Source organism: Sorex araneus, chromosome 1, assembly GCF_027595985.1.
Source record: "Sorex araneus isolate mSorAra2 chromosome 1, mSorAra2.pri, whole genome shotgun sequence".
Lineage (NCBI taxonomy): Eukaryota > Metazoa > Chordata > Mammalia > Eulipotyphla > Soricidae > Sorex > Sorex araneus.
The window spans coordinates 303,035,267-303,056,409 of record NC_073302.1 but is presented as its reverse complement, the minus strand read 5'-3'; the positions used below and the strand labels follow the sequence as shown (position 1 = coordinate 303,056,409).

Below are 21,143 nucleotides of genomic sequence, written 5' to 3'. Positions count from 1 at the left end.
TTCCTAATGAGAGATAGTATTGAGTATACTTTCATGTGCCTATGAATCTTCTGAGTGGCATCTTTGGAAAAGAGTCAATTCAGATATTTTAGCTAGTTGTTGTTATTATTATTAATAATAATTATTATTATTACAAAGTTGTTCATGATTGGGTTTCTGTCATATAAAATTCCAACACCCATTCCTTCACCAGTGTACAGTTCCCACCACTAATGTCCCCAGTTTCCCTCCAACCCCCCTCCTTGCCAGCCTCTATGACAAGCACTTCTCTCTCTCTTCTCTCTCTCTTCTCTCTCTTCTCTCTCTTCTCTCTCTCTCTCCCCCCTCCCCCCTCTCTTCTTTCTGTTTCCTTTGGGGCACTATGGTTTGCAATACAGGTACTGAAAGGTCCTCATGTATATCCCTTAACCTACTTTCAGCTCCTAGTTCTTGTCCCGAGTGATCGTTTCCAACTCTCACTGTGGTGATGCTCCCTTCTCTACCTATTTTTGGCTAGTTTTCATCAGGATTGCTTTATTGTTGTTGCCGCATCATATAGGTTCTCGTGTTTATTGTATCTATCAACCCCTTTATCACCCTGTGATGTGCCAATGGCTTTTCCCAGTCAGCAGGTTCCCTTTTTGGCTTTGTGTTCATTTCCTTTATGGTGTGCCAGTCGTCCCAACTGTTTCTTTGCTCTGTTTCCCTTGGCTGTGATAGTTGGGTCCCCAAATAGGTCTCTGAGCTCAAAGCCTGTGGGTGGGAGCAATAGAGCAGCGGGTGGGTGTTTGCCTTGCACACAGCCTCCTGGGGGTGGGTCCCTGGCACCCCATATGGTGCCTCGAGCTTGCCAGTATTGATCCCAAAGCTCAGAGCCAGGAATAAGCCCTGAACACCGCTGGGTATGGCCCACAAACCAAATGAACAAAGGCTAGGAGCATCTCGCCCATTTTTCTCTATAGTTTACAGCTTTGGCCTTATACTTAAGTCTTCATTTAATTTTTAGTTAATTTTCATGTATGGTGGCAAATCTGATCTCACTTCTTCCGCCCTTCCTCCCTCCCTTCTTCTTTTTCCTCCTTTCCTTCCTCCCTCTATTTAGGCTCTTTCATGTTTAATAGTGGTTTGTAATTTCATCTTGTCCATTTCTGACTCTTAAAATTAGTGTTTTGGGTTTTTTTAATTCTTAGTGAGCCAATACGAGGGCTGATCAGTTGTTTATTCTTTCAAACAACCTTGCCCTGACTTCATAGCCCTTCATTTTAATTCTTAAGTTTTTATTATTTTGTTCCTTCTACTGGATTTTGGCTTCATTTGATCTTATTTTCCAGTTCCTGTAGCTGTTCTGTTTGATTGTTTGAGACCTTCCTTCCTCTCTGATGTGAACTGTCTTGTGGTGAACCTTCTACTTTGAATCCCCACTATGAGTGGAGACCCCCGTCTCCTCATTTTTGCTGATGATCTAAAGGCTCTTTTTATTTTTTCTTTGATCATTTTGCTTACCCAAGAATTATTCACATACATGCCTTTGAGCCACCACACTTGAACTTATTTTCCAGTTTTCTTTTTGTGGTAGATTTCTAGCTTCAGACCATTGTGGTCAGAAAGTGCTTAGTATGGGGGCTGGAGCAATAGCACAGCGGGTAGGGCGTTTGCCTTGCATGCAGCTGACTCGGGTTCAATTCCCAGCATCCCACATGTTCCCTGGAGCACTTCCAGGAGTAATTCCTGAGTGCATGAGCCAGGAGTAACCCCTGTGCATCGCCTGATGTGACTCTCCAAAAAAATGCTTAGTATGATTTTGTTTCGTGTCCCCCAGTATGTGATTTATCCTACTTGAAGTTCTCTGTACAATTCAGAAAAATATGTATACTTCTCTTTGCGGTTGGGACCTTCTGAATGTCTCCTTTATACCTATCAGATCAGTTAGTTTATATAAGGCCATTATTTGTTAATTTCCTGTGTATATGGTAAATCATATGTGATGATATCTGGTGGGCTGGAACAATAGCACAGCACTAGGGAGTTTGCCTTGCACACGGCCAACCTGGGTTCGATTCCTCCTCCCTTCTCGGAGAGCCCAGCAAGCTAACGAGAGTATTTTGCCCACATGGCAGAGCCTGGCAAGCTACCCATGGCGTATTCGATATGCCAAAAACAGTAACAAGTCTCAAGATGGCGATGTTACTGGTGCCTGCTCAAGCAAATCAATGAGCAACGGGATGACAGTGACAGTGACAGTGATGTTATCTGATATTATGTATCCTTTGTTGGTAGTGATAGGTTGAAGTCCTCTATCATGATTGTTGTTACCTATATTTCACTCAATTTCTATTAATAACAGAAATAAGCTTTTAATTTTAGATTCTCAATATATCATTCCACTGTCTCCAAGACTGTAGAGTTTCTGCAGAGAATTTTGGTGATAACCTGGTGAGGTTGCCTTTGTATGTTGCATATTTTCTCTAGCAAGCATTAATATTTTTTATCAGCGATGTTCGTTAATTTCATAATTAGGTGTTCTAGCGAAGTTTTGGTATTTTTGCTGTTTTTGCACTTACATTTGAGTGTCCCATCAGCTTCCTGGTATCCTGTAGTTTGTTCTCTCCTTAGTTTCAGAAGTTTCTAGCTTTGTTTCTTTGTAGAAAAAGAAGAAATTCTATTTTCTTCTTTCTTGCCTCATCTTATAGTATACCCATTATCCTTATGTTTCCTCGTCCAAATAGGCTTCTGACGGTAGGGCAAGTTTCTGTAGCTAGAGACTATTCCACTTTGGCTCAGAACACTAGCCCCTGGATCAACAAGAAGGAGCGTGGGGATGGTGGTAGGAGAACTTTCGCCTGACACGGTGTGACCACTAAAATCACTTGAGCTCAGAGATTGCGTATCGACCTCTGTGTATATGTATCTGTGCTCAGCGAAGACACTTGCTGGAATCCTGCAGACTTGAGTGCCCCACCTCCAGTCCTGTCTCTCCCCTCTCCATCTGCCGCTCACAGCGCTGCATCTCCCTGTTGCAAAACATTTCCCCCTAACGTGCCCAGACATGTTGTGCAGCGGGTCCCGGCAGACCTGGGGCAAAGGATGACAGGCACGTGGAGAAACACCTTCCAGGAGCAGCTGATGGCTGTTGACTTTATTGCCAAATCACTGTATCACTGTGATCCCGTTGCTCATTGATTTGCTCGAGTGGGCACCAGTAATGTCTCCATTGTGAGACTTGTTACTATTTTCGGCATATCGAATACGCCATGGGGAGCTTGCCAGGCTCTGCCGTGCGATCAGGATACTCTCCATAGCTTGCCCGGCTCTCAGAGAGTTCGACAGAGGAATCGAACCTGGGTCAGCCATGTGCAAGGCAAACGTTATTGCCAAATACACACATATTTTATAGAGGGTCTCAGCTTACAGAAAGGTTCAATCACAGAAAGTTGAGCCTTATTGGCCTATCACCTCTCCAACTCTGTTGTCCCCGTTCAGTCCAATCAAGGGCTAGTTGCTGCAGTTAGGATGACTTGCTAAGCATATGTGACAGTTTCTGTGTCGGGGCTCATTACACCTGGTACTGGCCGACACCTTGTACTTACCGACTCTGCCCAGACACTCCCTCTTGCCGGGCTTTGCTTCTGGGCCACTTTGCAAGGCCGGGTCTTCTCTGCTCCAGTGCTCATCACCGTGCCTCACACCTCCCACTCTGCTGAGCTTGTAGCTGGAGCTCTAGACCCCGTTCCTCTGCCAACACCATAAGCTTCACCTACGGATAATGACTGACACAAGTTACATGACTGGTGCCTGGTTGGGCTTAAAGGGGAGTTTTTTTTCTCTAATTCACATTTTTCCTGAAAAGTTGCTTTTCTGAAGTCTTGTCTTCTGCTCTCCCACTCCATGACTTTGTACTTGTACTTGCATGTGTGGGTAGAGGGGGGCTGGAGGGAGGGAAAAAAATGCCTGTGACAAATATATACCTGTTACAAAACATGGAATTGTCCTAGACATATGTTGCAGACATATTGTAGTGATGTCTGTGTGGTTTGAATTGTCCCTTTTCACGCAAGAATATTTGAATCCAGCTGATAATCAGAGCCATCACTTGGCAAAACTAGTTTCACACTCGTAACAACCAAAAGCCAGTTGAGAGAAAGTGCCTTTATACAATAAAGAATTTAAGGAAATTGTCGACTTTGGGTTGAGAATTCTACACATTGCTTCCCAGATCTTTCATTTCCTTTTCTGTCTCTGAAATTGGTTGAAGGGCGGCAGTATTCAGACAGTGGCCACTGAAGTGGAAACAGGTAAATGACTTGTGGAATCATCAAACCAGTGTTGTCTCATGAAGAAAAACACAGAAATGTGTTATTCCCAGAGCACAACTAGTGAACATATGTGTACATCACTCCCCACAAACAAAGAAAAATCATTTTCGCTTCAATTTACCTTTGAAAAGAGCCATTTTTCTGTGACTTTCCCAAAATATAGTACAATTTGTATTAGGCGAATTATAAGGAATATTCAACTTTGCTGATTTTTTTTTAATTTGGGGGAGACACACCTGGCTGTGCTCAGGGCTTCCTCCTGGCTCTGCACTCAGGGGTCACTCGGCGATGCTCAGTGGACCATATGGATGCTGGGGATCAAACTTCAGTCGACTGCATGCAAGGCAAACACCCTCCCCAATGTATTTTCACTGCAGCCCTTTTCCTGATACTTTATAAGAAAGCTGACAAAGAGGAGCTATCAAGAGTACAGTGGGCAAGGCACATGCTTTGCATGGGGCAGACTGAGTACAATATCCGGCACCCCATCGGGTCCCCTGAGCTCCGTCAGGAGCCTTCTGTAAGCACAGAGCAGGAGTAATCCCTGAGCACTGCCAGGTATGTCCAGAAAACAGGAATGGAGGGAGGGAGGGGAGAGGAAAGCTCAGTCTATTTTACTTATGTGCTAGTTAGTATCAGCTTTTCTTAAATACCAAATTTCCTGAGCAGACAAAAGTCATGATGCTTATGGAAAATCATGCTTATTAGTATTGACCGGAGATGAGTATATTTACTTGTTTTTCTCCTGTCTTTGGACTTGTTAGTACTATGTAGAATCCACCCTGGAAACGATGAGAAGCAAGTTCATCCTATCAAAATCTCCAAGATTTAATTCAAATAGTCACTTAATATAAACAATACTCGCTTACTGTTTTTTATTATTGTTCAAAGTTGGAGGGGGGCGGCAGAGAGAGAGCTCCCCAGAACAAGTGTGTGTTTGCGTGCTGAAGTAACCCCATCTCTGGAGAACCCTGAGCCCCTCTGGGAGTGACCCCCATCCCAAGTATAGAACGTAAGTAGTCCAAGAAGTGTTGAGTTTGGCTCTCAGACCAAGTAAGTTGTCTGGAGAGTTTAGTTTCCCATCTAAGGCCACTCAAATCTGTACCGTAGCCGAGGAAATCCTAGGAAAATGCATTTTGGCTTATGACCTTTGGTGAACTTGAAGCAGGGAATAAACACCAAGATCGTTGTGTGGCTGGCAGAACTGGATTGTGGGATTGTGGTCCAGTGGATGTATCACTTCCAACCGCCACCGTGTATGCACCACGTGTGTCCACCTCTGTCCAGGCGGGGCCCCTTTCTTCCATGTGTCTTAACAAAGCCTGAAATCCCAGGTGGCAAGAAATGCCAGGTTCATCCCTGCCACTTGTCTGTACAAAGCTCTGTGGCCTGACGTGCCTCTTTCAGCAGTGTTGACTTCATAAAATTTTACTTATGTCAAAGCACCTTTTTCATAGGATCTAGATTGTAGCAGGGTTAGGTGGCTGAATGAAATCGGGAAAAAAATATTATTTCACTCTGTTGGAATGTTTTGCTATAAATAATGATTCGAACTGAAGTGTGGTATTTTGCCTGGATAGGTACATGCAAGGAGCAATTTGTTCAGATACTTTTTATACCAACGTCCCAAACTAGAAAAAGAATGAAATATATACACTTTGAGCAATTTATTTGAAGCAGGTTTAAAAAAAATACAATAATAAAGTGTCGCCAACATTGGGAGTGGCAGAAACTCCCAGAGCATATATAAACTCGTGCACACATGCACAAGCTGATTTTTCTTAACTGGCACAGTCTCACTTGTCACGTCTCTAAAATAAGATAAAATATTTGCAAGGTTTTTATCCTGGATCTTCTAATGTGAGTTCTGCAGTGAGGGAGAGATTGTTTTCAAAAGCCTGAGTAAATTGTTTTACGGTGTTTAAAATGATATCTCTGTCCCGGCCCTTTATGACAGAGAAATCAGTAATAAAACAGTACAGTGAGTACCAATTAAGGAACATTGAATCAATGGTATGTAGCACAGGGCTGATTGAGACAGTTGCTGATTGGAATAAATGGATTTAATATGTACATATTTGCAGACTGTAGCTTTTCTGTCATGCTCCAGGAACTGGTACATGAATAATCTAAGAATGATACCTACTTACAACTTTAATGAGATACTAATGCTGACCATTTTTTAAAGTTGTCATTATAAAGTGTTCAGAAACCCACAATGCTAAATAAAACTCAGCCCTTCTCTCCCAGGATTTTGCAGGCATGGCCATCTTTTCAATCCGATGTGCTCATCTGATTGAATCTCACTCTTTCCTGAAGACGGGCCCCTCAGATTTTATTGTTGTAATTAAACTGAGAAATATTTCCGGCGTTCTGAGTTCAGTTATTTGCCTATGTCTCTGCCATTCCCAGGAGTCTGTTCAGTAGCCCTGTGAAAAGACTGTAATATTTAATATGCGGCAGCCCCACCGGTGTTGGCAGCAGAAACAATGGGGAAAGTCCATAACTATCCACCTCAGCACCTCTGAGTACACAGTCAGACTCTGTAATTTTCTCTGGCATGCCAACCTCGGTCTCTGTCACCCACTTGGTTTGTCCTGTCGCTTCTTGGTGTCTCTGAGAATCAGTTTATCAGCAGAAGGTAGGCAGATGTGCAATCAGTCCTCATCCCAGTGTCTTCCAAGCATCCCAGTCTCTCTAACGCAGTCACTTCTCCCTCTGACCTTATGCATTTAAGCATTTATTGGGGGCTACACCCAGCAGTACTCAAGGTTTACTCCTGGCTCTGTGCTCAGCAATCATTCTTGGCCAGGCTTGAGGGAAAGGGGATGGAACAAGGGTCAGCCATATGCAGGGCCACCACTCTCCAATCTCTCCAGCCCTCTAGCCTTACTTTTTTTTTTAATGCTTTTGGTCATACTCGGCAATGCTCAGGAATTACTCCTGGCAGTGCTCGGGGGACCATATGAGATGCTGGGAATAGAACCCGGGTCAGCTGTATGCAATGCAAACGCCCTACCTGCTGTGCTATGGCTCCAGCCCCTAGCCTTACTTTGAATGAGCTGCGTTCTTGGGCACTGTTTCCAAGCAGATCCGGTCTAGCCTGTGGACCTCTATAAACTGCTCTGGTATCCAATCTTTTCCAGTCCACTGGCTTTCCTTTTTTCTGAGGAATAGGTAGCTCTCTCCCTGAGTAGTTTGCCAGTTGGTTTCCCAAACTTTGGGTTTTTAGAAAAGATGAGCCCTGTCCGTTATTGTAAAACTTCCCTTGAGCTTAAAGGTAAGTTCCTGCACGGCTTAGCTGTCCAGTTCAAGTTCCCAGTGAGTTTGGGTTCGACTCTTTATTGATTGCTTCCTTTTTAAACTGTCAGTGTTGAATTGGTTACTTCCACATTTCTTCCACCTTAACTGGAGAAAGTTTGTGGACCCATCCAAAACCCCAGGATGCTTTCATCTGCCTTCCCAGGGACCCACGGGGCTGGGCCTCCTGAATTGTCTTTTTTCATTCCATCTGGGAACTTTGACCCTAGAGCACCTGGTGGCAAGTCTGGCTGTGCCCCTGGCGAGCATTTTGACCTTGGGAACGGTTCTTTAATTTCCTGTGCTCCCGTATCTTTGTGAACTTCGGGGTCATCATAATAGTGCACCGGCCTCCCCCCAGCTTAGGCTTGTCGTCAGCGCAGATGAATGGTCAGTGATAGTTCTTGCTAATATTGCTCGATTCGGTAGGATGGATGGGCCAGGGGGGAGGGGAGAAGAACAGATGAAAGGGAATGAGGGCTCAGGAGGTACCAAGGCGGCATTCCCCACAAGGCCACCTCAGGGTTATTCTTCGAGTATCTGCAAAGGCAGCAGACACGTGGCGGCCAGTTCCTCCGGGAGAAGCGACTGTGGTAACATGATTCAGAAGGTGCTGAGACTCCCACCCCAGCCAGGCACTGCAGGGATGCGCCTGACAGAGACGCTGACATTTCTCCTGGGGAAGATGGGCACAGGAAGTCCCGCCCATCTGCATGTCACTCACAGCGTGTTTCCTCGGGGCATCTTTGCTGCTTGGGAGGGGTCTGTCCCAGCTGGTTCTCACATAGTCTCCTCCCCTCTACCCTCTGCCTCAGACCCGTCCTCGTCTGGGAGCATCTGGAGGCGACAGGAAGCAACCAGGTCACCAAGGAAATGCAGGGAGTATGGTTCACAGTCTGCAGAGAATTCCCAGATAGTTCCAGCCATCTCCTCCCATTTCTCCATGATGGGGGTTAAGAAGGTTCCAGAAGACTCTATGAGCAGGTTCCCTCCTGGGGGGCTGGGGGGGGCTTGAAATTCAGATCTTTTGGTTTGGTTTTGGTTTGGGGCTACATCAGGTGGTGCTCGGGGCTTACTCCTGGCTCTGTGTGCGGGGATCACTCCTGGTGGTGCTGGGGAAGCCATGTGGGATGCTGGGAGTCAAACAGGGGTTCAGCTCATGCACAGCAAGCTGTGATCTCTCTCCAGCCCCTGGACCCAGACATTAAGGAGTATAGAAAAAAGCCTTTCTATACTCTTGGGTCCACTTACGTGTTCCACAAACCACAGAAGGGAGCGTTGGTGGATGTGGGAGGGAGAAGGAATTCTTTTTGGAGCTGTGTGTAGGGCACTTGCTTGTGCGATAGTGAGATTTGTGGGCTATCAGACGCTAAAAGTGTCGTGGGAATGAAATCAGCTCCTCCATAGGAAACGCTTAGGCGCGTCATCCACAGCCGGTGCTGTTCCTACGTGCAGAAGTCTGCTGAGTCTTGGTCCCACCAGACCACCAGTATTCCCAGCACCTTGCTCGTGTGGGCTTACCCCAAGCTCATGGCTGCTCCAGGAACAGCAGGGGATCTTTGTGTACCTGAAGTGAGATGCCAGAGTTCACCTGGCAGTTACAAGGCCCGCACCTGCCTCCTGCCATCCCCGGCCTGGGCACCCGGTCCATTCCCTTGTGGGGGAGCCGGGGAGAGAATGCATCCCACCTGGCTCTGGGGACGTAAGTTTGCTTCCAGTTGTGAGGTCAGGAATGGTTGATGCTGTGTTGCTTTCCTCAGCTGGCTCTGCTGAAAAACACGGTGGGTTTTTCTACTGGTTTCTAAATCTCCAGAGGACTCTTTATGATATCCCAGGAGTTAAAAGCCAGCTTTTAAGCCAGATATGGGCATTCCCAAATCTCTTTGGCCTACTGACCCCTTGCTTGAAAAAAAAAAACACCAGAAGTAAACCTCAGCACAGAGATGGGAACAACACCATCCGCCGTACCATCTCTCTGGCCCCTGAAGATGCAGTAAAACTAGAGTGTTTTCATCATACGATATAATCTGTTTTGAAAAACTCTCCATTAACTATTTGGTGGTGGGTTTTTTTTCCCCTGACATTTGTCTACCATTTTTCTTCTCTAAAACAAATATAGAACTTCTGGACAGAACTCATAGGAATGCCTTAACCTTCAGTGTCTGAGCACACGCATTGGTTTCCAGAATGATTTTTTGGCAGCTTGGTGCGTGTTTCAGCAATGTGATGGCTATATGTCTTTAAAGATACAGGACTGTGATTTGTCCCATGATTTTTCCTCACGGTGTCCTGCCCATAGTTGCTTGCAGGGTCTGATTTATCCATGTCTTAGCAGTTGCAGTGATCATGTTTTGTAATGATTGCAACTCATCCCTCAATATCATCTTTTACCTGGTCCATGGTTAAAAAATAGACTCTGAGATGGGCAGCACTGCCAGGCCAAGGATCTCAGGGCTTGCTTCCAGACTCTTTCTCAGTGACCACCCGGTTATCCACTATGAAACAAGATGCAAAGGAAAAACCTTGGGATCTTTTTCACAGTGCAGATGTTACTCTCGGTCTTGGTTCCTCATTTTTGCCTAGAAGGTATTGAATATTTTCGCTATTGGAAATGTTATATTTGATCTGCTGTGTAGCTTTAACTATTTTCTGATTTCAGTTCTGCTTCTGATGCTCTCTTGACCAAGTGACAAATCAACCTCTACCCCAGGACCCGTTCGGCATAATCGATCATAAGCTAAAATAATGGGATTGACGGCATCAGAGACAATATCTTCCTCTTTATATACTGCTCACCGTGATCAGATTGAATCCATTTCTTATTTGTGGGGGTCATAACGAAAGTGGATTTGTTGCGAACTCAAAAGGCTTCTTCTCTCTGACACGGGTGGTATTTGTTTTTATCACTGAAGAATTTCCTGTCCAACTTGAATCAGAAATTCCTAGATTTTCAGTGGCATTTTGTGTTCAAACACCAGTGGAACAATTAGGACACTTGTTTCAATTCTGTCATGTTAATATTTATCTTAGAAATTCTGTGAATGTGTCTAACAGTATACTTTTATTTTAATACAGTGGAATAATTATTTTTATTGTAATTTTTGGCAATGTCTCGAATGCTGTTTCTTCTTCACCTTAATTCCCCCCAATCAAGATTCTGCCATTAGCTTGGCACACACTTCTTTTTCGACACTATTCAGAAGACTCTCATGGAGCCCTGTGGTAAAATGAAGGCTCTTTCTCCATCCACAGTACAGATGCATCCAAACCACATGTGGTTATATTCACGCACACGACAGGCGTGAGTGGTACCGTTGGAGTTTAGACCATCCTACCACAAATTCTGCTATCACTTGTGTCTGTCATGAAAAAAAGAGTCAACATAAGCATCTTCAAAAAGCAGTTTTAGGGGGTGGAGAGATAGTTCGGTGGGTCAGGTGCTTATCTGGCACAAGGCTGACCTGGGTTCAGCCCCCTGAGCACAAAGCCAGGAATAACCCTGAGCTTTGCCAGGTGTGGCCCAAACACAATTTTTTTTAAAGGAGAAGCAGCTTTAGATCATGAAAGCTGTATGAATTTTGATCCAGCCATGAGATCCAAGGCTTGGGAAGACTCTGAGTCCCATTGGCAGGTGAAGCAGGTGGCAGGATGTGACCTCACTTTCGGAGATGGGTGTAGCCCGATTGTAACCTCACGAAAGAGTGGGACTCATCTGCCTCCCGACTTTTTCTGCAACACTTTTGGGAGCCCTGAAGCTTTCCCAGTGTGGCTCTTGGGAAGAAGCTGGAGCTTAGAGCTATCACCCTTCCTAACGGCCTCCGCTGACACAGCACCATGCACTGTGCTGGGAACTTCGGTTCCTGGTGATTGACAGAACACACACTCACCTTTTTTTCCTAATATTCGGAATTTGCCTCTATACTTCCCCAGTCCACACTTTCTTCCTTTTAGGCTCTGTCATGAATCACGGATTCATGACAGAGCCAGAGAAAGAATGAATCACAGAAGTTTGATCCGTTGTCTGTACACAAGCAACCCAAGAGAGAAGATGAATGAAACAGGATTTCTGTGGGTTGATCTCACGCAAGAGAAAGTTCCAGAACATACATTCCAAAAGGCTCCTGCTGGGGCTTCGGTGTTGTCCTTTTTGCTCTGGTGTCCCCTCTGAAACTAGGTTCTCAAAAACAAACTTTTAATTTTTTTTTTTCCATCCTGCCAGAAAAATCAAAGCTTGCTTAGTTGTAGATCTCCTGGCGGGGACCAGCCAACGTTTTTGTTGTTTTTTTTTTGTTTTTTTTTTTTTTTAGCTGATGATCAAGAACAGATTCCCTTTGTTCGGCTTAGCTAGTGTAGATTCTAAGGGGGGATGAGACTGGGTGAGTGAGCTCCAGACAAAGGGAGGAAGGCAGCGTGGGTTTACCTGCAGACCTCTCTGGAAAATGCTGACTATCCCAACCGCCGTGACGCCCCTTGCTCAAATGTGCCCAGATTGCAATTTTTTGCAAGGCTGTAAAGTGCATTTCTGTCGTGTGGTGTGAGTTTCATGTCAGGTGCAGCGATTTGCATGTAAATTCTGAAAATTTTCCTTGTCCCACGTGACACCTCTGAAATGTCTGTCTGTTCTTTTTTTCCTCTTTACTTTCTCAAGCTCACTATTTGGATAAGATAGTGAAAGGTACTGTATACTCGCTCTTTGTTGCTCTATCTCCATATTTATCTATTTATAACTGTGTTTCAGATTGCACTAGGTTTGAAAATAGACTGTTTTTCATGCATATTTTTGTAAGCTATAAAATCAGGCTCACATATGTGAATTGCCTTGGATTTAAAGTACTGAGACGTAAATGTCTGTGTCTCATTTTTATAATTTGGGGTTATCAGACTTCATTCTTATGTGAAAGCATTAGTTTTCACTGGAACCAAAAACTGAAGATGGCTGTACATTTGCTGTTTTTTGCTTTTTTTATTTTTTTCTTTGCCGGAAGCTCCTCATTGTTGACAATTCCCTGAATGAGCTTTAAATTTAATTCTAAATTGAAGGATCTTTCTGATCTCAGAATAAGAAATTGTCTAAGGAAGATTCCAGTTAACCTCTGTCAAGAGAAACCTCATTTGTCATGCCCTCATAGGGATGCATCTTTGACTTTTTCTCTGAACTCATAGAGTGCCATTATTGAGGTTTTCCTTTCTTTGGGCAAATCAAAAATACTATGGCTTCTGTCAAACAAATGATGGTACCACTCAGCAGAAAACAGCAGATTCTCGTGTCTTCAGTTGTCTTAGAACTAGGTGGAAACTATTTTTTTCAGAAAAGAAAATTCCCTTTCCCTTGCTCCTCGGATTACCTATTTCTATTCCTTGTTTGTGCTTCTCATTAGAATATGAAAATATTCATGGCAATATCCAGGCTTTCCTACAAGAACTCAAGGGCGCGTGCTCTCAGCCGCTGCGCCTCTTTGTCAATGGGGCAATGACATCTTTTTGTTAAAGACAACCCCCCAAATTTTATTTTTTTGAATCATTCACCAGGAAAATCCCCCTTCTATATCTGGAAAAATCCACTACTACCGAGGGTCATTGTGGGAGAGAAAAGCAGCGGCCAAATTAATCTCACCCTGGCCCTATGAAAACCATAAGGATAAATCCATCCTCCCTCGCCACACGGAACTAGCCAAATCTTCTTTCTCTTAACTCTGCTCTTAAGAGACAGAACATCTCTCAGAGATATTTTTAAATCCCCTTCTGCTGTGGAGGAGGGGAAGCCAACCAAATAAGTCCTTTCATACAAACTTCAAATGAACATCCCCCCCAAAAAAAAGTGTTCCCTTAAATTTATCACTGAAACAAGGGTAGCAATCATATGGTAAGATGCTGTTTGGCAAATTCCAATTTGTGATAGCGAATTTTTTTTTTACATATATCCAGATCATACCAAATTCTGAGGAATTCTCTGCAGAGAGCTCTGATGGGCAGCCAGTTATTCTGACCATCTTAGGTCATTGACATCCGTGGTTGTCTCGGTAGACTCAATTCTAGAATGTACCTGGCAATTACCCTCACCCACAGATCATGTTGGCTGCATGCCAGATTATCATGAACAGAAAAAAAAAAGGGGCAAGAATTTGTTTTTCTTTTTTTTTTCTTTCTAATGTCATGTTAGACTTAAACAAGTATAGATTTTGGATATATTCAATTATTTTAATCGTTTCCCAAATTTTCCCTCCTTGCCCATAAAAGCAGACAAGATAGGATATAAAGGTAAAGCACAGCATCAAAAGCCTTAGGGAGATTGTCACAAAATATCACTCTTCCGCGCTCTGTCTTGAAGCACGCCACTACCGTGTTTTTGTTCAGTGTTTTAATGTGGTCCTGATGGTATTTCATTTTGTCCGTCCTAAGTAATCCAATATGCACAGCTCTTACATTGAGTTGAGAACCCTTGTCGATCCCGTCCCATCCGTATGCAGCCCGAATCCCAGTGTTTGTTAGATTAGATGCTAAAGCTGCTTCCCTCTCTCCTGGGCTTTGCTTCTTCTGTGAAAAAGGAATGTCCTCTTGGCATAAAGTATAGTCATGAATCCCGGCCTATACTTTGTGCGGTGACTTAATGCACTGTAATTTCACATGCATAGACGGCAACTCTGAGGCCAGACAAAATTAAAGTTCTCTTTGGGACCTCAGCTCATGACCTCATCCCCACGTCCATGCTTTCCAAATTGCGAGGGTATTTTTTTTTTAAAAAAGCAACAAGGTGTTTCCAGAGGGCCTGGCTGCTTGTGGGGCCCCGGTGGGGGGAAGCAACTCTGCTTAAGGATGTGAAGCAACACTCATGGCGATGCTTGGGGTGCAACGGCCAACCAACCTTGTTGCTTTGCTGAAGGGAAAAAAAAAAAATTGCAGTTAATTTTGTCTGGCCTGCAGCAGTGCGGTGGGGCTTCCTCTATTTCGTGCTTCCCAGGTAAGTGGTGTCTCAAGGGTCAGGCCAAAGATACCACTCGGCTCCAGAACTAGATTCCGTCGTGAAGGTTGCTGTTTTTATCCATGTGCAATTACAGTATTTGTGCTGTTTCGAAAGGCCTGTTCCCACTCAGTGTCTCTTCTCTGTCTCTTGGTTGGGGCGCGCCCGGGTCAGACTCACATCAGTGCTGTTGTGCTTCTTTGTCTCTCCGCACAGAGGGATGCCCAGGCCTCTGCAACAGCAATGGAAGATGCACCCTGGACCAGAACGGCTGGCACTGTGTCTGCCAGCCCGGCTGGCGAGGAGCGGGCTGCGACGTGGCCATGGAAACCCTGTGCACAGACAGCAAGGACAATGAAGGAGGTAGGTGGGCACGCAGGCACCGAGACGGGCCCCGACCGGGCACAAGGGATGCATCAACAAGACCCAAAGAACAGCACCCAGGTCCTCAACGTCAACGTCTCGCTCCTTCCACTGCCGGCTCACATCACTTAACATGGGGATCACACCAAAAAAATTAGCTTAAAATGGCACCAGGGGAAGATTTCTGCACATGCAGTGCCAGGGTGGAGAGAGAAGACGGGAGGTAGCGCTGTTGCTTTGGCATCTGAGCCTGCTTCAGTCCCTGGCACCCCGTGGTCCCTTGAGCACTGCCAGGGGTCACTCCTGAACACAGAGTCAGGACCAGCCCCAGGGCGCCACCAGCCCCCTAAAGGAATGTAATTCTATATCCATCAAGTCCTGAATCCAAGGCGTTGCTGGCAGCGTCCCCCCGGGTGCATTTCTCGCTCCGTGAGAGGTGGCGAGCAGAAAGGGACAATGCGTGCTGGTGGATGCCACCCGTGGCTCACTCTTCAGTGTGATTTTGTTGGCACAACTTGAGGCGCCGGTAGCTGGTGTGAATGTAAATGTTCAGAAACCATGGGTCAGCACTGGGGAAGGGGTTCATTCCCTCCGTTCCCAGAAGCCAGTACAGGGGAATCATTCGGAGGCAGGAGGGTGGGCACGTACTGGTTAATGGCTTTCCTCTCCCATCCCCCCTGCCCTGTGTGGAGTGTCACTGTGATGTCAGGGAGCTCAGAGCCGTATGTGATCACTCACACCTTCCAGAGACAAGCCCTGGGCCCGGCCCTTTCGGGGCCAGTGGGGCGGAGAGAAAAGAAATGCCTAGCATGCACCAGACCCGGCTCCGTCCCCAACCCCCCAGGCCCCCAGGTGTCACCAGGTGTCATTCCCGGTGGTCCCCAACACCCACAGGCTGGAACAGCAGCTCAGGCACTGGATTGGCCAAGAATTGCGGGGCTGGAGCGGGTGCAGTGGGCCTTGCGCCCAAGGGCCTGGGGTGGATCCTGGCTACTGCCTGGTTCCTAGTGTGGGGCCATGTCCTCGGGCCCCCGGGAGATGACAGCCCAGCGCCAGGCCTCCAGGAAGGCCGTGGCTCCCCGCCTCCCCGGCCCCTATGCCCCCCGGCAGTGAGCAGCAGTTTAACCCCTCTCTGCTGCTGCTGGTGCCCTGGCCCTCACATGCAGGTGCCTCCCCCTCCCTGTGCCACTGTGATGCCTCCCAGGAGATGCCCCGTCCCTCCTCATCAGTGTTTGGCCCGGGGTGCAAGAGTCAGAGCATTTGGGCAGGAGGACGTGGAAAAGGCCTTCGTCAGGCCAGCCACAGTGTGCTCCGGAGCAACTCCTGTTGTCCTGTGGGCCTTCTAGAATGTTCTCTTGACTGAGCGCAGTTTATTGAAGGTGGCTGAAGAGCAGCTTGCTAGGAAGTGTTCTCTAAGAACCTGCGTTCCACCTCTCCCTAGCACACACCTCTCTGACACACACAGTGACAAAAATACACCAGATATATATACAGAAATACACCAGATACATGGATACAGACATGCACAAATGGACACAGATGCACACATGACACATAAATACATGTGCCAGACACATGTACAGACATACATATCAACACACACCAGACTTGTACGGAGACACACATACTCATGTCAAAAGAGACAGCGAAGCATGCAGACCTGACACATGTACACAGACATACACAGGCACACCGATACACACACAGTGACACATAAACACCAGACTTGTGTACACAGATACATACAGATACATAGTAACCCATAGAGAAACACACATACTAGTCATATGTACATGCACACAGTCACAGAAGCATTGAACACATGTACAGAGACACACACATACTCACATGTGCTCATACTCATGCTCACATGTGCTAATACACATACGTACCTCATATATGCGTACACAGAAGAATGCATACCAGACATATGTACACAGACACAGATGTATGCAGGCACACATACAGTGGCACACAGAGACACACATACACCAAAGCACGCTGACACACAAGTACACAGAAACACACATCGATGTATATGTCCAGACATACAGACTCAAATGCTCAGGTGCTCATGCCACTTGCCGATGGTGGTGTCTTGGCCTCTAGATTGCAGCAGCCTCCGGCTCTTCCTATCCTTTGCTTCCACGGCTGTCAGGAGAAACTTCAACCTGGTGGGGAGCTGGGTCCTGAGGGTGGATGCCGCGGCTCCCTGGAGATGCTCTGCTCACATGCCTGGCACCATGTGCATCACCCTCAGACAGACCCAGTGCAGGCCGGCCAGCCCCTCTCCTCCTCGACCCTGAGGAGGACGCAGATCCTCACAGGAGGACATGCTGCACAGGCTGAGTTTGTAGCTACATGGCAGAGTCATGGAGGGTGGAACCCCCAGCCCCGGGTACTGTCAGCTGCAGAGTCTTCTTCATTCCTCCAGACACGTCTGCCCTGAGTCGGCCTGTTTCCTGCTTGGCTTCACTCTGGTGTCTTCTGTCAGGGAGAAGCTTTCAGCAGATGGAGATTTCTCTGAGGTTTATCCTTCCTTTCATGCATGAGTAGCGGACTGTTGGCCTCTAAGTAGGGTTTTTCCACCGGTGAGATCATACGTTGTGTTTCATACAATCTCTTCCAAAACTTATGGGGGTGACTTCATGTCCAGTTCATCAAGAACCTTGAAAAATTCCCAGTGACTGAAGCTCGGGAAAACCAGATTCACCGAGATTACCCTAGTGTCGGGGGGAGTGGGAGCGGGGGTGGGGGGTGATAGGGGATGAAGAGCTAGTACAGTGGGTAGGAAGCTTTGCTTAGCATGAGGCTGACCCAGGTTTGATCACCAGCACCTTATAAAGTCCCCTGAGCCTTCTGGAGTGATCCCTGAGTGCAGAGCAAGGAGGAAAGCCTGACATAGCTGGGTGTGGCCCAAAACAAACCACAAACTAGGTGGGTGTAGGGAGCAGAACCCGTGTGTAGTGAGAACCCACCAAGAGACGGGTATTTGTACCATCACATGGCAAAGAGCAGAGTTGTGTTACTAAAATGTTCATTTCCACCTGTGTCTGTCTCCTAGTACCTAGGAACTGAATTCACTCTTCCCTTCATTTGGCAAATACATTGGCATCTGCTTGATGCCAACTAGTATAATGGATGCTGAGAATACAGCCGTGTGTTAGATCTAACCCTCCCTCTAGGAGCATCATGAGGCCATCATCTGAGCAGATCACTGCAGAGATTGGTAGTGGTGGGGGGAGAAAGATCTCTGAGGGAATGGTCATTGGGAAAGGCCTTCTCATGATGAGGACGCTGATTTGATTCCTGGATTCAGTAAGAACTAAGTTAAGGGAGCATGTTAGCTGGAGATGTGAGATCCTCACATTCTATTTCCGTAAAGGTGCTTGTGACCCAAGTGCAGAGCTGGGCTGAGACTAGAACCTGGGAAGCAAGAATGGTTGTTGAGTTCTTGTCCAGAGCTCACAATGGAAGCATGACAATGGCTTCCTTGGCTGGCAAGGAGCAAACTCCACCGAGTCTCTGATCCTGGAAGTTTTGGTAACGAAGTAGGTGGAGAGAAAAGGGAAGGAAGAACCGAAAGTGACATTCGGGTCTCTTCTCTGAGAAACAGAATGGTTTGCACTAGAAAATGAGCAAGAAACAGAATGTGTCAATGAGATTGTGTGCTTTAGCCGTGTTAGATTTTCGATGCCAATGTCATATCCAGTGGAAATATAGAGAAGACAGATTGTTGATGTTGGAATTCAGGAGACTTATCCATATGGAGGCACCAGCATTGAAAGAAAGCACCGAAGGAGACAGACCCAAAATATACTGAAAACCAAAACATGATCCCAATTCAGTGATTTCACGACATTTCACGACAATTGCAAAATAGTGATTTTAGTTGGTAATGATAGGTACCTAATCTGTACACTTAGGAAATTCTAAGCCCACTTAAAATCCTATAATGAAAGGTAAATCTCGAAGGAAGGGATTATACTGTGAGAAATGGTAGTCGGCATTAATCATCTTTGCAGTTAAAAAGAAAACTCATCAAAAAGAAAGGTATGACTTTCTGGTTTAGGAATCAGGATTTTGAAAAACAAATTACCCATAATGCTTCAAAGAACAAAGTGGCAATTTTGGGGGCTGGAGCGATAGCACAGCAGGTAGGGCATTTGCCATGTACACGGTCAACCCAGGTTCAATTCCCAGCATCCCATATGGTCCCCCAAGCACCACCAGGACTAATTCCTGAGTGCAGAGCCATGAGTAACCCCTGTACATCACCAGGTGTGACCCAAAAAGCAAAAACAAAAACTTTTTAAAAAGTGGCAATTTTTACCATCGAGTAAGTAGAGCAAGCTCAGAGGATAACCAAGTAAGAGACACATGTGTGAGAAAGTTTGGGTATTTGATCTTGGTGACTTGGTATGACATTGAGCAAAAGGGGCACATATGCCAAAAGAATGAGATGTTAGTAATTTTGCACTGTATAAATTCATCAGAAAGTAAAAGTGTCAAAAATGAGGAATCCAAGAGAATAATAGGGCTGGAGAGCAACTTTAAAGCAAGACCAGAGATTGGCAAGTAGTTGCCCTTGGGCCCAAGCCTGTTAGAGTAAATAAAGTTTTATTGGAACACAGCTCCACCGGCCACTAACCAGGCTAAGAAGGCTTTGGAGTGCTAAAGCCAGAGTTGAGTAGTTTCAACAGACTGCTCCACAAAGCCTTAAGTATGAGATATCTTGCCTGTACCAAATAAATTCATCCACCCCTGTGAAAATCCGGTGGAAGCGAAGGAAAGGGGGGTGTTTCCTGAAAAGGGGGAATGGCCAGTTGATGGGAAAGAAACCATGGAAGGATCTGGAAGGGCAGTTTCTGCCCTGTTGCCTGCATCCAGGTATCACTCGCATCAGAAGGCACCTGTCTGATTAGTGCCATGAAACTCGGCGGGTTTGGAGCAGTTCTGATGTTCTGTAGATTATTTTTTTTATGAATGATTCCATTTGCTGTGGCTTCTCTGCTGATCTCCATCTCAGCCAACCTAATATTCCAGAGACGAGGCATGATGATTCCGAGAAGCTATCCCATGAAGACAATTTTACTGCGGTGTCCATTTCCGCACGAGGGCAATCAACATGGTTGGCCCCGGCTAGTCCTAGCTATCTGAGCACAAAGAATGAAAAATGCTTTTGCGAGTTATGGGGAGCCAGATTCATAACCATCCGTCACTTGCATGGGCAAGTTACTGATAAAACGCGGCGGAAAAAATAACACACAGTGTGCCCCTGCATCTTGGCTGTTGAAAATGAGATTCTTTCCCTGATTGATGTTAGCAGAGAAGCTTGTAAAAATGCATTTCCCACTGATTAGTTCAGAAGGTGTCAATCTCGTGCAGTTTTATGACCTGCAGACTACATGCCAGATGTACATTTGCTTTTTATAAACTAACAAAGATGAATGACTAAATTTGAGCCTGCCTCTTTGGCAACTGGACCATATACTGTCTAGAGGAAGAGCCAGTGGGGGACGGTGGTGGAGAGGGGAGAGGAGTTGGGGGACGTTAACCCTTCATTTACTGGATTTAACCCTTCATTTACTGGACCAGTAAGAGCATCACGTCAAATATTTGTATTCAGTTACCATCTCAGGCATATACACACTCATGTAAATCCAGGGAATAAGAATTCTTAAATATATCATAAAGTACATGTTAAAGTGTCCTCATAAAGTCCTAGCGTGTAATCGTAAATTGTTCCTGAAAGGGTTGTTCTTCCATTGTTTTATTTTTAACCTAGGAGTGATACTGGGACAGTAGGTCCATAATCACCTACTTCCAATATCTGAGTCTTTGTTACTATTTCTTCAAAGGAGATGGAGAAAGTTATTTTATTATTAAGATTATTATTATCATTATTATTCATCAAATAAGTCCCTTATATAGTTTCTCTCTGTTGGAAATATTTTGACTTTTTTTTTAAATTTTCCTAGCCTTTTGACAAGTTAGGATTATTATTGTGAATGTTTATGAAATCTCAAAGTTCAGTTTCATATGGCTTTCAAGAGAATAAATATGGGGCTGAGAGGCACTTTAGCAGATAGGGCTCTGTCCTTGCATGCAGCTGGCCTAGATTCCGTCTCTTGCATCCCACCTAACTCCCACCAGTAGTGATACCTGAGTACAGAGTCAGGAGTAAGCCCTGAGCACCACTGGATGTGCCAAAAAAAAAAAAAGTAAGA

The 21,143-nt window shown here is 45.6% G+C and overlaps 1 protein-coding gene across 6 annotated transcripts in view; it reads left to right on the top strand.

Moving 5' to 3' along the window:
- The window catches only part of TENM3 (teneurin transmembrane protein 3), a 1,301,134-nt gene that overhangs the window by 1,206,675 nt on the left and 73,316 nt on the right, over window positions 1-21,143 (top strand). For 4 of the 6 annotated variants that reach the window (XM_055131945.1, XM_055131954.1, XM_055131948.1 and 1 more), the window contains 3 exons: window positions 12,241-12,267; window positions 13,830-13,850; window positions 14,767-14,913. In XM_055131945.1, coding sequence (XP_054987920.1) covers window positions 12,241-12,267; window positions 13,830-13,850; window positions 14,767-14,913 — 195 coding nt within the window. The remainder of the gene's footprint in view (window positions 1-12,240; window positions 12,268-13,829; window positions 13,851-14,766; window positions 14,914-21,143) is intronic. The other 2 variants (XM_055131963.1, XM_055131957.1) reach the window with 1 other exon arrangement.